General features: G+C 32.4%; 1 protein-coding gene across 5 annotated transcripts in view; it reads right to left on the bottom strand.

Annotated features, from left to right (window-relative positions):
• Positions 1–6: 6 nt before the first annotated feature.
• The window catches only part of LOC106872668 (ras-related protein Rab-30), an 18,603-nt gene continuing 1,446 nt past the window's right edge, over positions 7–17,163 (bottom strand). For 4 of the 5 annotated variants that reach the window (XM_014919737.2, XM_052972482.1, XM_014919736.2 and 1 more), the window contains 4 exons: positions 12,693–12,787; positions 10,874–10,957; positions 7,166–7,349; positions 7–3,550 (listed from right to left, as the gene is read on the bottom strand). In XM_014919737.2, coding sequence (XP_014775223.1) covers positions 3,300–3,550; positions 7,166–7,349; positions 10,874–10,957; positions 12,693–12,779 — 606 coding nt within the window. In that variant the 5' untranslated portion in view covers positions 12,780–12,787 and the 3' untranslated portion in view covers positions 7–3,299. Of the gene's footprint in view, positions 3,551–7,165; positions 7,350–10,873; positions 10,958–12,692; positions 12,788–15,423; positions 15,609–17,163 lie in introns of those variants that run through there. The other variant, XM_014919739.2, reaches the window with a different exon arrangement.

Here is a 17,163-nt window from a genome sequence, read left to right on the forward strand (position 1 = left end):
ACACACACACACACACACACACACACACACACACACAGTGGAATGTTTTAATCAAGGTTTCTACAAAACATAAGCACATCTGAATCTGATGTAGTAAACTAAAATAGAAAAACCAAACCTGTAGAAGTTATAGAAGTCAGGTGGTCAGTGATAAATATGAAAATACAAAATGAATTCAGTGAGAGAGAGAGAGAGAGAGAGAGAGAGAAATGAAGAATGAAGAATTATGCTTCAGAGCTTGTGGCTGATAGTGTGTACCCATACATATTGAACTTAGTAGATGACCAAATGTTTGGGTAGTAACCTTCAAACACTATACAAGACAAATAATAATAATAATCCTTTCTACTATAGGCACAACGCCTGAAATTTTGGGGAGGGAATTGTCGATTACATTGACCCCAGTGTTTCACTGGTACTTAATTTATCGACCCCAAAAGGATGAAAGGCAAAGTTAACCTCAGTGGAATTTAAACTCAACATAAAGATAGACAAAATGCTGCTAATATAATAAATCATGATAATAAACTTCAATCTATGAGCAGGTTAGTAAATACAGGTAAGACATTATTTGAAGTTCAACATGTTAATTTACAAGAATATTGTTGCCTAAATACCAAATAGGTTATCTTAAAGAATAGCCTGCTACATTATTGGAGAGGTTCCAAAAATATAAAGAAATAAATACACATATACTCATACAGAACATATACATATAAAAAGTACACATGTACACACACACATCAAAAGATATGTGTGGGCATGGCTGCAGAGACTTGTATGTACTTAAACAAAGAGGCTCAGAGAGAGAGCAAAACCATAATGAGAGCTCTGTTGGTGCTACTGAAAAATTGAAGTGCATTAAATAAATTTTCTATGAATTGTCTGTTTGATGAAATGAGATTTCAACATTTGTACATTTAATAATATTCAGCCAAATGCTTTTGAAGATATTTCTTACAACCAACTGTTATATAGCATGAAAGCAGGAAGCAGAGTTTACATTTAAAAAAGTAGCTATGGTTCTGTGTAATCGATATTAGTATTATTTCAGTTTTGATTAACTTTTAAATGAAAATATTTTACTGATTTGAAACAAAATCTTATGAGTAGTTTTTTATATATATATATATATATATATATATATATATATATAAGAAAGAGAGAGGTATTTTGCATCAGAATTTCTATACTGGCATAAGTGAGACATTTTCAGTTGCTGTTGTTGTCCAAGAATATATACTTATATAGCCGGATGCTCTTCCTAATATTAACCAGTGAATCCTGAGGTAGAAACTGTTAATAGCTAGTTGCTGTAGAAAGATTTGAATGAAAAACCATCTGGTTAATAGTCCAGCAACTTAGCCACAAACATTGTGTGCCATTTTAACCATTTAACATTTTGATTCCAGTGTATGCTGTTTATAAATTACAAACAGCTTGTTCATCTCTTCCATTGCTAAATGTACAAAAAATTAAAAAAGAGAAAAAGCTGAAAGAAAACATAGTGGAATGCATTTATTTTCATTTTGAATATATACTCTTGTTTTATTTTTAATTCTTGCTAATTTACGATTTCATTTTTATATATTTGACTTAAAAAGGAAAAAAGTAAATCATTTTGAAAAATAAATAAATAAAATTTAAGAATATCTAATAATGGATTTCTAATTTGGTACCAAGCCATAAATTTGTAAATAATTTAATCCTCTCATGACTGTATTTCTCATGAAATTCAGTCCGTGTTTCAACTAATTGGAAAAACCATCTAGAATTTAGCAAAAGGAATTTTATCACGTTTCCAATATTAAGATAATTTTTGGAACATAGCATAAAAAATGTTTCATAAAATTATGATGAAAGGATCTTTTTTATATAATTAATTCAAATATGAATATTTTGGAATTAGATAATTTGAATCATAAAATCAGAGGCAATTCCAGGCCAGTTAGTATGAAAAGGGATTAATTCTCTGAACAAAACATTACTGGTACTTGGCTTATTAATTCCCAGAGGTATGAAAGGCAAAGTCAATCCCAGAATATAAAGGGATGTAACTAAATACAAGGTATTTAGTTGAGTCATGGAATTTTTTTAAATAGAACAGGTGAAATGTGATCTTTCAGACAGAGCCAGTCTTTGAATTTTATTAAGGGTTTTTTTTTCTCCCCCTAATGCAGACCATCACTACTTTCCTCAAACTTTATATTTTTGTCTTATTATTATTTCAGCACTTTACTATTTCTGCCACTCTATGGCCTTTAAGACTTCTGAATTATTAACAGAAAATAATAAAATAAAATAAAACAACTTATTTTAAAGACTCATTATAAATTTAGAGTAAATTACAAAATTTTTTTTGCTAACAAATTTTTCATCTGATGCCTATTTTTCCATTATGACAAAGTAGTAAGGTCTACAAATCCAACTGTTTATGTGCATGATTACTTTAGAAAACTTTTTTATTTGTATGTGTGGTTGCTCTCCTTAATATCTAGCTATTGTGTCATATAATGAGAGCAATACACACTTTCATGCTAGCTAGTCATATGCATTTCCAAGTTTACAACACAAATATTTGAACTCACGACCAATAGTTCAGTAACCACTTACCACAATCCGTCTGTCGGTATTTCACACTGTCAAAATATAACAATCTATATTAATGATAGAAATTTTTCATGAGTTATACAAGAATTTTTAAATGAAGCAACATCATTTAGTTTTTACCAACTATTTCTAAATTGTTATACATGCCAGCTTCCTATTGTTAGGTGTAGATATTCAAAAGAATTATATAAATAAGATTTAGTAGTAGGAGATACAAAATAACTTAGTACCTTTAGATACTATACTGAAAATAGCACTAATGTGGTATGAGCATATATGCGTGTATGTATGTATGTATGTATGTATATATATATATATATATATATATATATATATATATATATAACAGATGCGTTTTTTTTCATTATGTTGTTACTAAAATGTGAAGCAAATAATGCCAAAGCAATTTCAGTAATAGGTTGCTGGCAAGATATCACAGTGGAAAAAAAAAACACCTTTAGTAAGGAGTTATTATATTACAGCTAAGAAATATATTTCACTCCAGATTACATATATCAAAAGAAGGGCAAACAGACATCCCTGCAGAAATCCTCATCTAAACAGGATTTTTAGGTGAGGAAATAACATAAAAAGGACATTGTAAATGATAATTAGGGAACATAAAAACAAATCTTATTGGGTCTAATAGAACTGATGGATTGAGGAGGTTTCAGAACAATATATAAAATTTAAGCTTGACAACAACTGTAGCTAGATACTGGAGTTGTCTCCCCAGAGGGAAACGCTTTGTTATTATGAGGCCGAAGTTCATGAGCTTTAGCTTGTTTCGTCAGTTCTCGTGCAATATCAAAAAATAACTTTTCAACATTGTCAGCTTCTTTTGCTGAAGTTTCCAAGAAAGTCATCTCGTAACGATTTGCAAATTGTTCTCCTATTGTAGTAGGTATTTCTCTGCGATTTATCTGATCAATTTTGTTACCTACAAAGAAAAAGAAAAAAAGAAAAAACAAAAAATCAACTCTTATACAATAAAGCTATTTTTCTAAATTTAGTAGCATAAAAAATATTTCAGAAGCAATATGAAATACACAAGACATTCTTGAGCAGCCAGCATTTAATTCAAAAGGAATTATAATACCAAATCATTATTTGCAACCACTTCTTTATCTCTTGTTTGTTTCATTGTTTGTTACATTGTTTAACGTCCATTTTTTCATACTTGCATGAGTCAGAGTTTATTGAGATTTTCAATGGCCAGATATGCTTTTGCAGAATATTGGAAATGAATTTCACTCATGTATGACAACTATGACACAATGTCAAGACAATGAGGCATAAACATGCACATGCACACACACACACACACAACCTCCAATATATGTTGTATATGTATGTATATGTTTCTGTGTGTATGTTTGTCCCCGCCAACATCGCTTGACAACCAATGCTGGTGTGTTTACATCGCCCGTAACTTAGCGGTTTGGCAAAAGAGACCGATAGAATAAGTACTAGGCTTACAAAGAATAAGCCCTGGGGTCGATTTGCTCGACTAAAGGCAGTGCTCCAGCATGGCCGCAGTCAAATGATTGAAGCAAGTAAAAGTGTACAACAAAACTAAATACTGCCATGTATTCAGCTGCCTTATTCCCATTACTGTCAGTAATACTCCAACCAATAAAGGTCACTGGCTTTGCTCTACAATTTTCAGACTAATCAACACCTCACCTAAACCCTTCTTTCACACTTTTAGCCTGCCCTTTAATATGCTTAGTTATATTGTATAACTCACATTCCTTTCACTCAGCACTAGATGGAATCCTAAATTCCATCCATGAACATTTTTTTTTTTGTCCAGTCTTCTTCAACACAGCAACAACTGAATATAACCTCTCTGACACTTCAGTAATAAAGAGAAACAAAGGTTATTTAGCAGCTGTGTCATAAATAAAGCAGTGGTTTCTTTGTAAACAAATCTGTAACATGAAAATTTAGATTAATATTTTTGTTGCTCACTCATTCAGAACTATATTGTGTATACTTTAATAGGATTATTATGATAGTTTTTTATTCTAAAATAAACTGAATTCATTTTGACAATGTTGTTTGTTAAAAGTCCTCTTATCATCCAAAAATACTGTCATCAAATATGTCACCTTTGACTTCAATGCTGCTTATGAAGGCCATGTTTTTACCCCTTGTATGGAATAGCTCACTATAATTCTATTCTTTTAAATCAATTGATAACTTTTTGTTAGCTTTTAGGACCATATGCAAAGAAACAATAGTTAACAATGAAGTTTTTGTACTGATACTTAAACTAGATGTCATTTGTTGATTGAAGAACATATTTTTTTTTCAATGGTAGTATTGTTCTGTTAATGAGATTGCATATATAGATTTAAAGAATTAAAATTTAAAATGATAACAATCTCACAATTATGGCAGCGTCATTCTTGATTTCCATGTATGAAGGAGCTATTATCAAAAATAAGATTAATGTGACAGACTAAGATAATCAGAAAACAGTCATCACCACATTGTCATATTTCATTTTGAAACTTTTACTAACAAATTCATAATCATCTATTTGTGAAGAGAAGTCTCTATATAATAATCAATATAAATGTTGGTTGACTGGTTGATTTCTCCAGTCATGTTTTACATCAGAGAGAGAGAGAGAAAGAGAGAGAGCAAACAAGAAATGCTGAGAGGTGCAAGATGATTGGAGAGAAAGAATCAGAGGAGGGGTGGAGAATGAGGAAGAGAGGGAGTAAATGACAGTAGTTATGGGAGGAGTTATACAAATGAGGAATTTGTTTTAATTTTATTTTAAGATAAATATTTTTGCTTGAACATTAGTATTGATTTCATCATTTTGTATAAGTAGTCAAAAATTTGATAAAAGTTAAATTATATTTTATTGTATGTATGCCATGCTTCCTGATATTAGCCAGGGTGGTAAAATATACGCTTCAAAAGTCATGTCATATGTTGGGTAGCACTTTAGTAATTTAATATTCATTAAAGAATGAATCAAGCAGTTACATAAAAAGCTTTGCCCAAAGAGCCTGAAGTTATACCCAAACCTTACTATCAGTAAGAGTCTTCAATGTCTAGTAGTACTAGGAAAATAATCTTCCCTAATTTAAATAAAAAATTACGCCAGATACTCCTTGGATAGTGCTATCAATGACTGAAAATGGTAAACTAACAAAATATAATGTACAATTCCAGTATACTAATTGCACCAATGTAAATTGACAGTATAAATAACCAGAAACAGAAGACTGTGTTTTACTTCAGTGGCTCAGTAGAAAATTGTTCTACATGACAGAACTTAGTACTGAAAGTGAAAACACAAACAAATGACTATATAAATAAAATGACTATATAAATAAAACAAGTGAACAATTAATAGAATTGCTATCATTGCTGAAATGAAAGATAAAATAAATGGTAAAATTGTAAAATATATACTAAAAAAAAAAACACAATTAAACCTTGGGAGAGGCATTATGCTGGTAATAAACACACGCACTGGTTCAGTCCTTTATTAATTTATATAGTTTTTTGTTAAATTATTTCATTGCACTCTTGCAATCTCTTCAGTAACTTGTCTCTCCACTTCCATTTATTTTGAATATATGATCTGGCGTTGTTTTGGCGTTGTTCGAAACTGTTTAATTGTATTTCTTTCAACACACGTATCCACATCAAGAATCTTGCACACGAAATACACATACGAAATAAAAAATTTAAAAAAACAATAAACATGGCCAAAGCAAGTAGCATATCTATAATGACTAATGAGAAATAAATTGTATATGATTGATTAGATAATTTGAACATAGTAGAGAGTTTAGGACCACTGAGTTGAAAAAGTAAAAATGAAAAAAGCCAGTACATTCAAGCTGTTAAAAATTACATATATGTATATGTACACACACACACAACTACATCATTTTAACATCTACTTTTCCATACTTGTATACATTAGATGAAATTCACTTTGACAATCCTGTATTAAAAAAATATGTAAATGCATATTTCATGTTTAATCTGTCACTGCAGAAATAAAATTTAAGCATTCAATTCTCAGTTATCATCCTTCTACTGAAATCTTATCTGTTATTTAAAAGTAAGTCACTCAAACTTATCTGTTAAATTTTTCACCCAACACCTAAACCAACACCCAACACCTAAACTGAGTATCAAGAATTTCTATTATTAATAATAATTAGGGTAGCAGACAAATGCTTCAAACAATATTTTATAACAAACTGAAGTGAAACATTTACTAAAGATAGTCTCTTCACAGAAAAATGTTTACAAAAGATTTTCCTGTTGATAGAAAAAAATCTTTAAAAAGTGGAAAGATACTCGAAAGAATAACATCTCACTCATTAAAAGATGTACTTCTATCAGAATTGTTAGTAATTCTTATTGGGTTAATGCTGCCTAAGAAGGATATTACAATTAATTGAGAATTTTTGTTAGCATAGAGTATTCATTGGATCACTTCTTAATTTGATAATTAAATGATTTGAAAAGAAAAACATAATTAATGCTCCAAGTGGAAATAATTAAAACTTACCAACTAAATAAGTTAACACTTTGCTGTTAGTATGAGTTTCGATTTCATTTATCCATTGGATAAGACTGTCATAAGATGCTTGGCAGCAAACATCATAAACGACAATAAGAGCATTTGCGGATCTGTAGTATGACTGAGTAATGGAACGGAATCGCTCCTGGCCAGCAGTATCCCATATCTGCAGCTGTAAACAATAAATTATAAGCATTACACAAAAGAAATGGAAATTTCATTAGTTTAAGATTCTCCATGAAAATACATTTTATGCTGGATTCAATAAAAAAAACAAAAAAACAAACCATAGCTGTTACTCAGAATTAAGGCTGACTTGGCAGCATGTACCATGCTTTTGCTAATTGTTTTAGAGACACATGTAACCACAAGTAGACACATACTCTTTTGGTCTCATCACCCATGACCCAGCAGAACATCCTAGATGTGATAACTGGAGAAAGAGATGGCTGGCCTAGCACTGGACTAGTACTTATTTCTGCTGAATAGAATGAACCAGCCTTCCATGGTGCCACAGTGTGCTATGCAACCTAAGTATCGAAACCATAAGCTTATGACTGTCAGTTCAATACTACACCAGGTCACATGGTAATTATTCAATGTCAATAGGCAAAGAAATCTAATAGTAACACTTATGTTTTTCAAAGGACTATTTTACATAATTTTAAATACAATTTTATATTTTGATATCAATTTCAGTTTTGAGATACTGATTTCAAATATTCATTTCAAACCTTTACTAAATGATGACAAATAACTATATATATAAACTGTATGTGTCACTTAATTTGATGAAATTCTTTTAAATTGGAATTAATCTAATTTCACTTATATCAACTTCAATACTTATTTTAGTCTAAGGCGGCTGGGCGAAACGCTTAGTGGTATTTCATCTGCCCTTACGTTCTGAGTTCAAATTCCGCTGAGGTCCACTTTGCTTTTCATCCTTTCGGGGTCGATAAATTGAGTATCAGTTGCGTACTGGGGTTGATCTAATCGACTGGCCCCCTCCCCTAAAAATTTTGAGCCCTGTGCCTAGAGTAGAAAAGAATACTTATTTTAGTCTAGCACTTATTTTGTTAATCTCTGTTTGCCAAGATACTAAATTGTGGGACATAAAGGGACACAACATAGACATAAACATTGTATACGTGTTTTATCATTTACTTGTTTCGTTGAAACTGTGGCCAAGTGGGGGTACCACCTTGAGGGGTTCAGTCAAACAAATCAACCCTGTACATATTTCTAAGCCTGAAACTTATTCTATCCGTCTCTTTCGTCAAACTATTAAGTTACACAGACATAAACAAACCAACAGCACTTGTCAAATGATGGCAGGAGACAAACATACACGTGTGTGTGTGTGAGATGTGCTTCAACATAGCTTCCATGCACCAAATTCACTCACAAGGCATTGGTTGGACTGGAGGTATTGTAGAAGACACTTGGCCAAGGTGCCACACAATAGTACTCAACCATCATTTTATACATATATACATACATACACACACACACACACATATAAATAAGGGTTTCTGACTATCTTCATTGACCAAATTTCACTGACAAGTTAATTTAGGCTCCAGTAAAAACAGAACCAAGTGACCAGGTGACAAAGCAATCTTCTTAACCACATAACTATCTCTGTAGCAATATACGTAATTTTTTATTTAGTTATATTCTTATATTTGTAATTTGTAAATTTCCTTTAAACTGTCATTTCAACAGAAAAACTTCTCCCAGATAAGTTTCAAATAATTGTATATGCTCATCTATATGTATTAATTTTAAATTATTAGGGAAGAAGCATTTTCACAAAAAAAAACTAAACAGAAATTATATTAAAATTGTGTTTACATTAATATTATTTTTGTTTTCAATCACATTTGCTGTAGTTAAAAAAAATGCATAGAAGCATTTGATGAGTATTCTACATGTACCCAAAGTCAGTGAAATAAAAAAAAAATCTTAATTCTACATGTACCCAAAGTCAGTGAAATAAAAAAAATCTTAATTCTACATGTACCCAAAGTCAGTGAAATAAAAAAAATCTTAATTATACCAGTTATTTCCCCTCTCCCTGAAATTGCATCTGCCAGTTTATAGGCCACTCAAATTTTTTAACAATCGAGTTTTAAGTTGGAGAATTTTGAATTCTTTAATAAAATTTAGAAATAGACAATTATATACACATACACAAGTAGATACAAAGACATAGAAAATAGAGGAAAACCTCTAAAATTTAAGAATGCAGCTTCTATGTACAGAATTCAACTTTAATTTGTTTACTTTATGTATAGATACATACTTGCATATATATATATATATATATATATATATATATATATGCAAAATCATGTATAAACAAATCATGTATAAATAAAAACGTGCCGTTCCAGATATGTGAGTACTACACCAAATTTGCATGCATTTCAACCCTGTAGGAATCTGGTTACTGAAGTACAAAATATTTCTTTCTTTAAGTGAAAGCCAGGTTGCCTTCAAGAGTTTTGGTTAGAAGCTTTCAGAAAGATTGGAAACATAAGTTCAAAAATAAGTAATGAAAAGAGAACAGGTAATTGTTTATGAGAAGTACTATTACTGATTACAAAATTGCAATAAGTAAAGCTACATTATTTTCACAACACATTCTCTAATTAGAGTTTAATGGTAATTAAAATCTTGTTGGAGAAGATAGGAGTTCTCACAGAAGAAATAAATGGATATATATGATTGTTGTTACATGTATGCTATTATATGCAATGAACAGGGAGATGAGTTTAGAGAAAACAAAAGAGTAACTGCTTACATCATACCCATAAATATCAATGAATTTAGTGAAGAATACAAAAATAAAAAGGTTATTGGTTAAGAACAAAATTGGGAGAAAACAGACATTTATAAGATTCTAAAGATAGTAGAAAAGAGTTTTAAGGAATCAGTATCAACAGATGCTGATAGTATATATCTGATAAAGATACATAGAAATTTGGATATAAGCTACTGAGAGGCAGACATCATCATAATCATTTTAATGTCCTCTTTTCCATGGTTGCACTGGTCAGACAAATATGTTTAGGCAGAGTTTTTCTATAACTGGATGCCCTTCATGTTGCCAAACCTGAACTGTTTCCAAGTGAGATAATTATCTCCCAATCTGCTGAACAGCTCCCAACTCAAACATGCTTTTTTTACATTGAGAAATGGAAGCAAAAACATTTGTTAAAGATTGTTTCGTTTACAAAAATCGTACAACATGTCAAGACATGCCAGAAAGAAAAGATATCCTTTTGTTGATGGATTGCAAAGCAATGATACTGGCAGGAAGCCACTGTTTACAAACCAGTGAACACAAGGGAAGTCCATCCACCCACTCACTCACTCTCCAGGTTGAGCCACTACTTCTCTGCATTGGGAGGTCACAGCTCTGACACTATGGACATATGATTAGAAGTAATAGGAAAAAATCATACAATGAATTCTTGAAACCCAGCCATTTGGCTGGAGACCTAGGAGTACACAAATATTGAGATAGTTGGATAATATTCATAGTCTCAGTTGGCCACGTTTGGGAATCCAGATGGAAAATGTAATGATGGTTGCTTCTGATAGGATCCTATATAGGAGGTGTCTGAGGACTCTACCCTCACGAATAGTGGATGGAGAAGATGGAAGTTTTAAAAACACAATTCTTACCTTAACTTTATCCCCATCAATTTCAACACTTTTTATCATGAAATCTACTCCTATAGTAGCTCCCTGACCAGGTGGAAACAATCCCTGAAGTGAAGAAAGATAATTTTGATAAATGTTTATTAAAAACAATCCACGATGTCAAAAATAGACAACAATCAATGCAAATAAACATCATATCTTGTAAAAAAGTTGAATTTGGGAGAAATGCTGATGGTGAACACTGGCAAATAGTGTTGCAAAAAATTTAAACAGTGTACCCCGTGTAAATTATAGAAGCACAAGGTATGGGATGACAGGTAGGTCAACAGATATGCAGCAGATGCACAGAGACAAAAAGCATTAAGAACTCACAAAAAATAGATTTTCTAAAATGCTCAGAAGGCTCTCTGAAAGTAGTTGATAGCTTTTATTACTTAGGTGACTTAATTATCAGTAGGTGTGATTATTTTTGGGAAAACTTTATATCAAATTTTTGGGAGCTGTGGTGCTTGAAGAGAAGATAATAAATCATGGAGATTGTTTTGATGATTGTCAGCCAGCTACTGAGAATAAAATGAGTTCTTTACAAAACTTGCAGAATGAATTAACAATTGAAAAGTCTCTGAAAGTGTAAAGGGCAACTGTGCAACAAGGGTTGAGAATGATTAAAAGCACATAGTGACTAAATATCTCAAGTAAGTTTCAAGTCGTTTTTGATAAAGAGGATTCTAAAATTCTATATGCTCTTTTGTGCCAAGTCTTGGAAAACGATCATCTGTTGCAGTTATTCTAGAATCCAAGAATGGCATGACATCATTAAAGATGCAGTCAGTATCATACAGTATTGGAAAGAACACTTGCTGGCTTCTTTTTCAGTCCCACAGCATTAGATGATGCAACTGTTGATAGTTTATTTCAACAAAGTTCACTTCATCATATGCATTGTAAGCCTATGGAGGGTGAAGTAGTTCTGGCAATTAAGATCAATACTGGCAAAGCACCAGGATTAGACAGAAGTATCAACTCCAACAGAACTATTGCAAACTGAAGGTGAAAAGTTTTTGTCCGCCATACTTAATAACAAACAGCAGAAAAAGAAATCCTATACAAGTCTGGATTGATGAAATTTCTAGCTAAATACACAAAGGTAAAGAATCCAAATCTGTTTATAACTCTTGTGGTATCACTGTCATGGAATCCATTGATAAAAGTCTATTTAGACTGCTGTTCAGTTGGTTAATAAAAGACATCTAACCCTCAATGCTAACTGAAATACAATCAGGCATTATGGACAGGATTTTTCTCTGCAAGATAACTTCAAGAAAAATGCATTGAAGAGCAGATACAACTATATCAAATCTTTGTTGAATTAACAAAGACCTTCAATACTATTAACAAAAAGCACTGAAGAAAGTCCTTGGAAAGTTGGATTCATCATCATCGTTATTTAATGTCCATTTTACATGCTGATATGGATTGGACGGTTTGATAAGAGCTGACCAGCTGAAGAGCTCCATATCTGTTTTGGCATGGTTTCTATGACTGGATGCCTTTCCCAACATCAACCATTTTACAGAGTGCACTGGATGCTTTTACAGAGCACCAGCACAGGTGCTTTTATGTGGCACCAGCACCTACAAGCCCACAAGATAAGGGAGGCTCATGTCACATTCAGTAGGCAACTTTCTAATGAAATTGCTATAGAGAAAGGAGTTAATGTGAAATCCCAGCCTTTACACTAATTTTAAAGTGTACAGGGTACAATTAACAAAATGAAAATCTGATCTTCATGTTGTATATCATAGCAAGACAAAGACATTTATAAAGGAATTTAATTTACCTGTGTAAATCTTCGGACAAGACATGTTTTTCCAACACCAGCATTTCCTATTAGCACTACCTTGAAAAGGTATTTATAATCTTCCATGGAGAATTCTATAATAACAAATGACAACAACAACAACAACAAAAGAATATACAATGATAATAATAATAGAAACAACAGAATATAATTGCAATAATGATCAAATGTAACTACAGGTATAGAAGAAAGGTATGTTTGCTAACAGTTATGAACATTTTGCTTGGCAACAATGCCTTCACTAAGGATTTTTACAAATTAACTAAGAGATAATGATTTGGAAACAGAATTTCAACATTCTGACAGATGAAAACAATAACATTTGTAGCAAACAGAGCACATCAGCACTGAGAAAAATTTTAAGCAAATCAGATACCAGGCACCCATCCACAAAATAACACTCATCCTTGGCAAGCTGGAAGAAAATACACCTTACACCAGCTCCACTTTCTCAGACTCAATAGATGTACTTTGGGGCCCAGGTTGACGGGCTACCTGATGTAAAGAACTAAAATGTCTGAGAAAATATGTGCTTACCAATGAAACAATGCAAGCATTGTCCACCTATATTGTTCCTAACAAGAAGCATTTCTTCTCAGTTCATTTCTGGGTGAGATTTACCAAACAGGATATCACCTCATTGTGAAATGTGCTGATCTAATGAAATTGTTAGCCTCCAAGACCATTGGTTACAAATCTGACTCAAATCATTTCCAAAAGTCACAAAGATCCATGGTCCAGTATTCAACACCCATCCTCAAGGATAGAAAATAAATCACTAAGACACTGACCTATCACAGATAGTTTTCCAGCAGGAGGAATTGAACTCAAACTACAAAACCAATAAGTATATACTGTTGCTGTGTATGTTGGTGAATATATGACTTTTGTACCCTAGTTAGAGCTAGATGGCTTGATCATGGACACACATAACATTAAGAGGCAAGATACAAATAGCTAACTTCTGGCATTAATTAATACTCAGCCATTTGAACTGGCATTTTAGTTATTAATAACATATTACCAGTAATACTACAATATAAGAAAAAAAAGGAAACTAACAAACTTGTTAAACCTTGAAATAATGAAATGAGTACTTGAAAAAAAAAAAAAAAAAAAAAAAAAAACAGATTTATGTGACAATTAATATACTTCAAGAATAAAGGAAATATATTGAAAGAAAAAGAATTTTTGCAATATATAACAGAGAAGTTATCATTGAAAGAAGGTGAAATGACAAATTACACAAAAACTATGTCATCTATCAAATATGATTTTCACATTTAATGTCAATATTGATCTGAATTAGATCAATATTCACAATTTTCATATTTCAGACCCTATTATGAACAGCATATTGGCATAGTCATTGGAGCATTAGATAAAATGACTCACAATATTTGTTCCAATTCACTGTATGCTGCATTCAGATCTCACCAGTGTGAACTTTGCATTTCATCCTTTTGGGCAACATGCAAAAAGCACTGGTGACACAAAAAAAATACTGGTGCCTGTCTCATGTGAAAAAGTGCGGGTGCCACATAAAAAGCATCCAGCCATAAAGACTATGCTAGAACAGACAAAGGTGCCTGGTGCAGCCCCTGATCATACCAGCTCTTGTCAAACTGTCCAACTCATGCCAATACAGAGTACTTGTGAAAGCTATAACCCTTCTGAATTCAAACCTAATCTGTCACCTGGTTTAACTCCACCACCTGACATTTTGGGTACCTGTAATAGAGTTCATGCAGGTGCAAGCTTTCAAATCTGGTTTCAGGTTTGATATCTTCAAACGTTCCTCCTACCAATCTTGGAAGCACTGTAAAGTGTTATGAGCATTGCTGCTCTTGTTGACTAAAAGATTCTAAAAAAGGGGGAAAAAAATGTTCCTAAAATCTGTCATTATCTCTTTTAAGTGTCGACGTTTGCTTCCCAACCACATGGTTCCAAGTTGAGACCCACTGTGTGGCACATTGGATTGTCTTCTACTATATCCTTGGGCCAACCAAAGCATTGTGAGTGGATTGGATAGATGGAAATTGAAAGAAGCCCATCATGTAAATATATATGTGGGCGTGTCTTTGTGCCTGTGTTTGTCCCCCACTGTTACTTGAGAACTAGTGTTGGTGTGGTCCTCCAACATGTTGAGTCCTGTCAAACCGTCCAATCCATGTCAGCATGAAAAACGAATATTAAATGATGATGATAAATATTATTCTTAATAGTCCTAAGTCTGAGTTTGTATTTTACAATGAACACGAACGTTCCTTTCACAGACTCCAAACACACTACCATTCATGGTAACCAGACAGAAACGTGGGTTTGTATGGTTTGTTACGAAAAAAAATTGGGTTTATGAGTGGAATGGTCAAATAAGAACCTATAGAATTTAAACCATTCAGGTCATAATATACTTAGACAAGGTTGAATATACATAAAGCTAACAATTGTTTTCACAATAATTTAAATACGAATCTGGACGGTGTGAAAAAAAATATTTGCATATGTGCTATTTAAACGAACTAATTAATACCAATGAGGTCTGTGATGGACAAGTTGGTTAAGCATCAAAGAAAATGGGAGATGTTGAGCGAACTGCCACTTCTGCCAACAATGTTAATGGTTATCTCTGCATCTGAATAGCAGATTGTGTAATTCTTGAGTGTAAAGTATGAAATAACAAAGTAAAGGTAATGAAGAGGAGAAAAACCTGCAGGTCAATGATCGACTGGATATAAGGTTTCAAGTTTCAACTCTGCAATAGCTACTGTACACTTGTCTCCCAATAAGATACATATTCCATATGCAAGTGGATAGTCATTTCATTTTTTCAAATAAACATTTAAAAAAATGTGTGTGTGTGCGTGCGTACACACACGTATACACCTGGTGAATTCCGAAAGAGGCTTCACTACATATAAATACTGCATTGCATTATGTATTAAATCAATCAATCCCAATGTAAGAAAAGACAATAATAATAACCTTCCGTTCATATATTAAGCTAGGTAAAACAGGAATAGAAAAGAATTACCATTCAATGATAACAATCTGGTTGACTGTCGACTATGTTATTTATGACGAAGTATCAGAGAATACTTTTTACATCTAAAAAAAAGCCAGTAGACTTTATACTATTAATCTTTAGACTATCCTATTATATGACACTTGGTTAAAAAAAAAAACAAAAAAAACTGTTCAAGGCAATTTTAGAATGGGCTATTCGCAATTAGGATTTGTAGGGAACAGTGATTCTCCTTGAGTGCTAAAACTAAACCTTTTTGGAGGAATTTAGTTCTTTCGTAATCCTTTTGCACTTTCCAACTTCAGAGACAACCACTTTCGGTGTTTTAAAAATGGTTAAAAATAATCACTTTTTTCAGCTTACATCATCATCATGAATTGTATTTTCGCTGATCATTTTTGTCAGAATATTTATTGCTACTTAGCCTCGAGTCAGTCCTGACCAGGCAGGCTTATCATCAAAAGCGTTCCAGCCGTAATCATCCCGTCTCTTGTATATTTTAGGACTACGCTATCCAACGTGTCTTTCCGATTTCATGATGGTATGAGTAAATGGAGGAAGATCTGGCTGTTATTTCTAGCATATCGAGCAACTACGAAGACGATCCCTCATCTATCTGTCCCTCACAAATATACATCATACATATACATATTTGGTCCCATTACACATTTGTTTATTTCCATTCTAATGTCCTCTTTTTTGCCCTTGTAGAAAATAAAGTAGTCGTCATCGTCATTAGATTTCCCTCGTTAAATTTTCGGCAACAGAATTATTATTACCATAAATGTCCATGTGAACCCTGAAGAAATTCTTATAAATCAATATATGTAATGTATTCAACATTACCAAACATAAATGTATTGTTTATTGCAAAGCCTTATTCGTCGTTACCATTATATCACAACCACTTCATCCCGAAAATACCGAAAAGACACAACTACAAGTTAACGTGGAAGCCTCTATGTGGTAATTCAACCCGCTAAAAACAGCATCCAAATCTCTCTAAATCACACATTTCTGCATTATGAAAATGAAAATAGATATAATTGATAATGTAGAAATATATATATATATACACACATACACAATAAAAAAAAAAGAGATTCAAATAGGAGGGTCACAGAATGCTTTTCATCATAGGTCTGTCTGCTCGCCCATGGTAAAACCTATGGTTAAATAATAAATTCTAAAAGAAGCCTTTTTTTTAATATTTGTATTATGCATGTCACAATAATTCAGTGGTATTCATATTTAGAATCAATTACCTATTTAACTTCAATCTGATATATATTTTAGGGTTCGAAGTTTATAATAATACGACCTATACTACTGGGTTATTTCTGAATGTGGACGAGCTCTATACTGCACTACCACGTTCCTAACGAAATACAACATAGATAACTATATATATATATATATATATAT

This window comes from Octopus bimaculoides, chromosome 13 (genome assembly GCF_001194135.2).
Source record: "Octopus bimaculoides isolate UCB-OBI-ISO-001 chromosome 13, ASM119413v2, whole genome shotgun sequence".
Taxonomy (NCBI): Eukaryota; Metazoa; Mollusca; class Cephalopoda; order Octopoda; family Octopodidae; genus Octopus; species Octopus bimaculoides.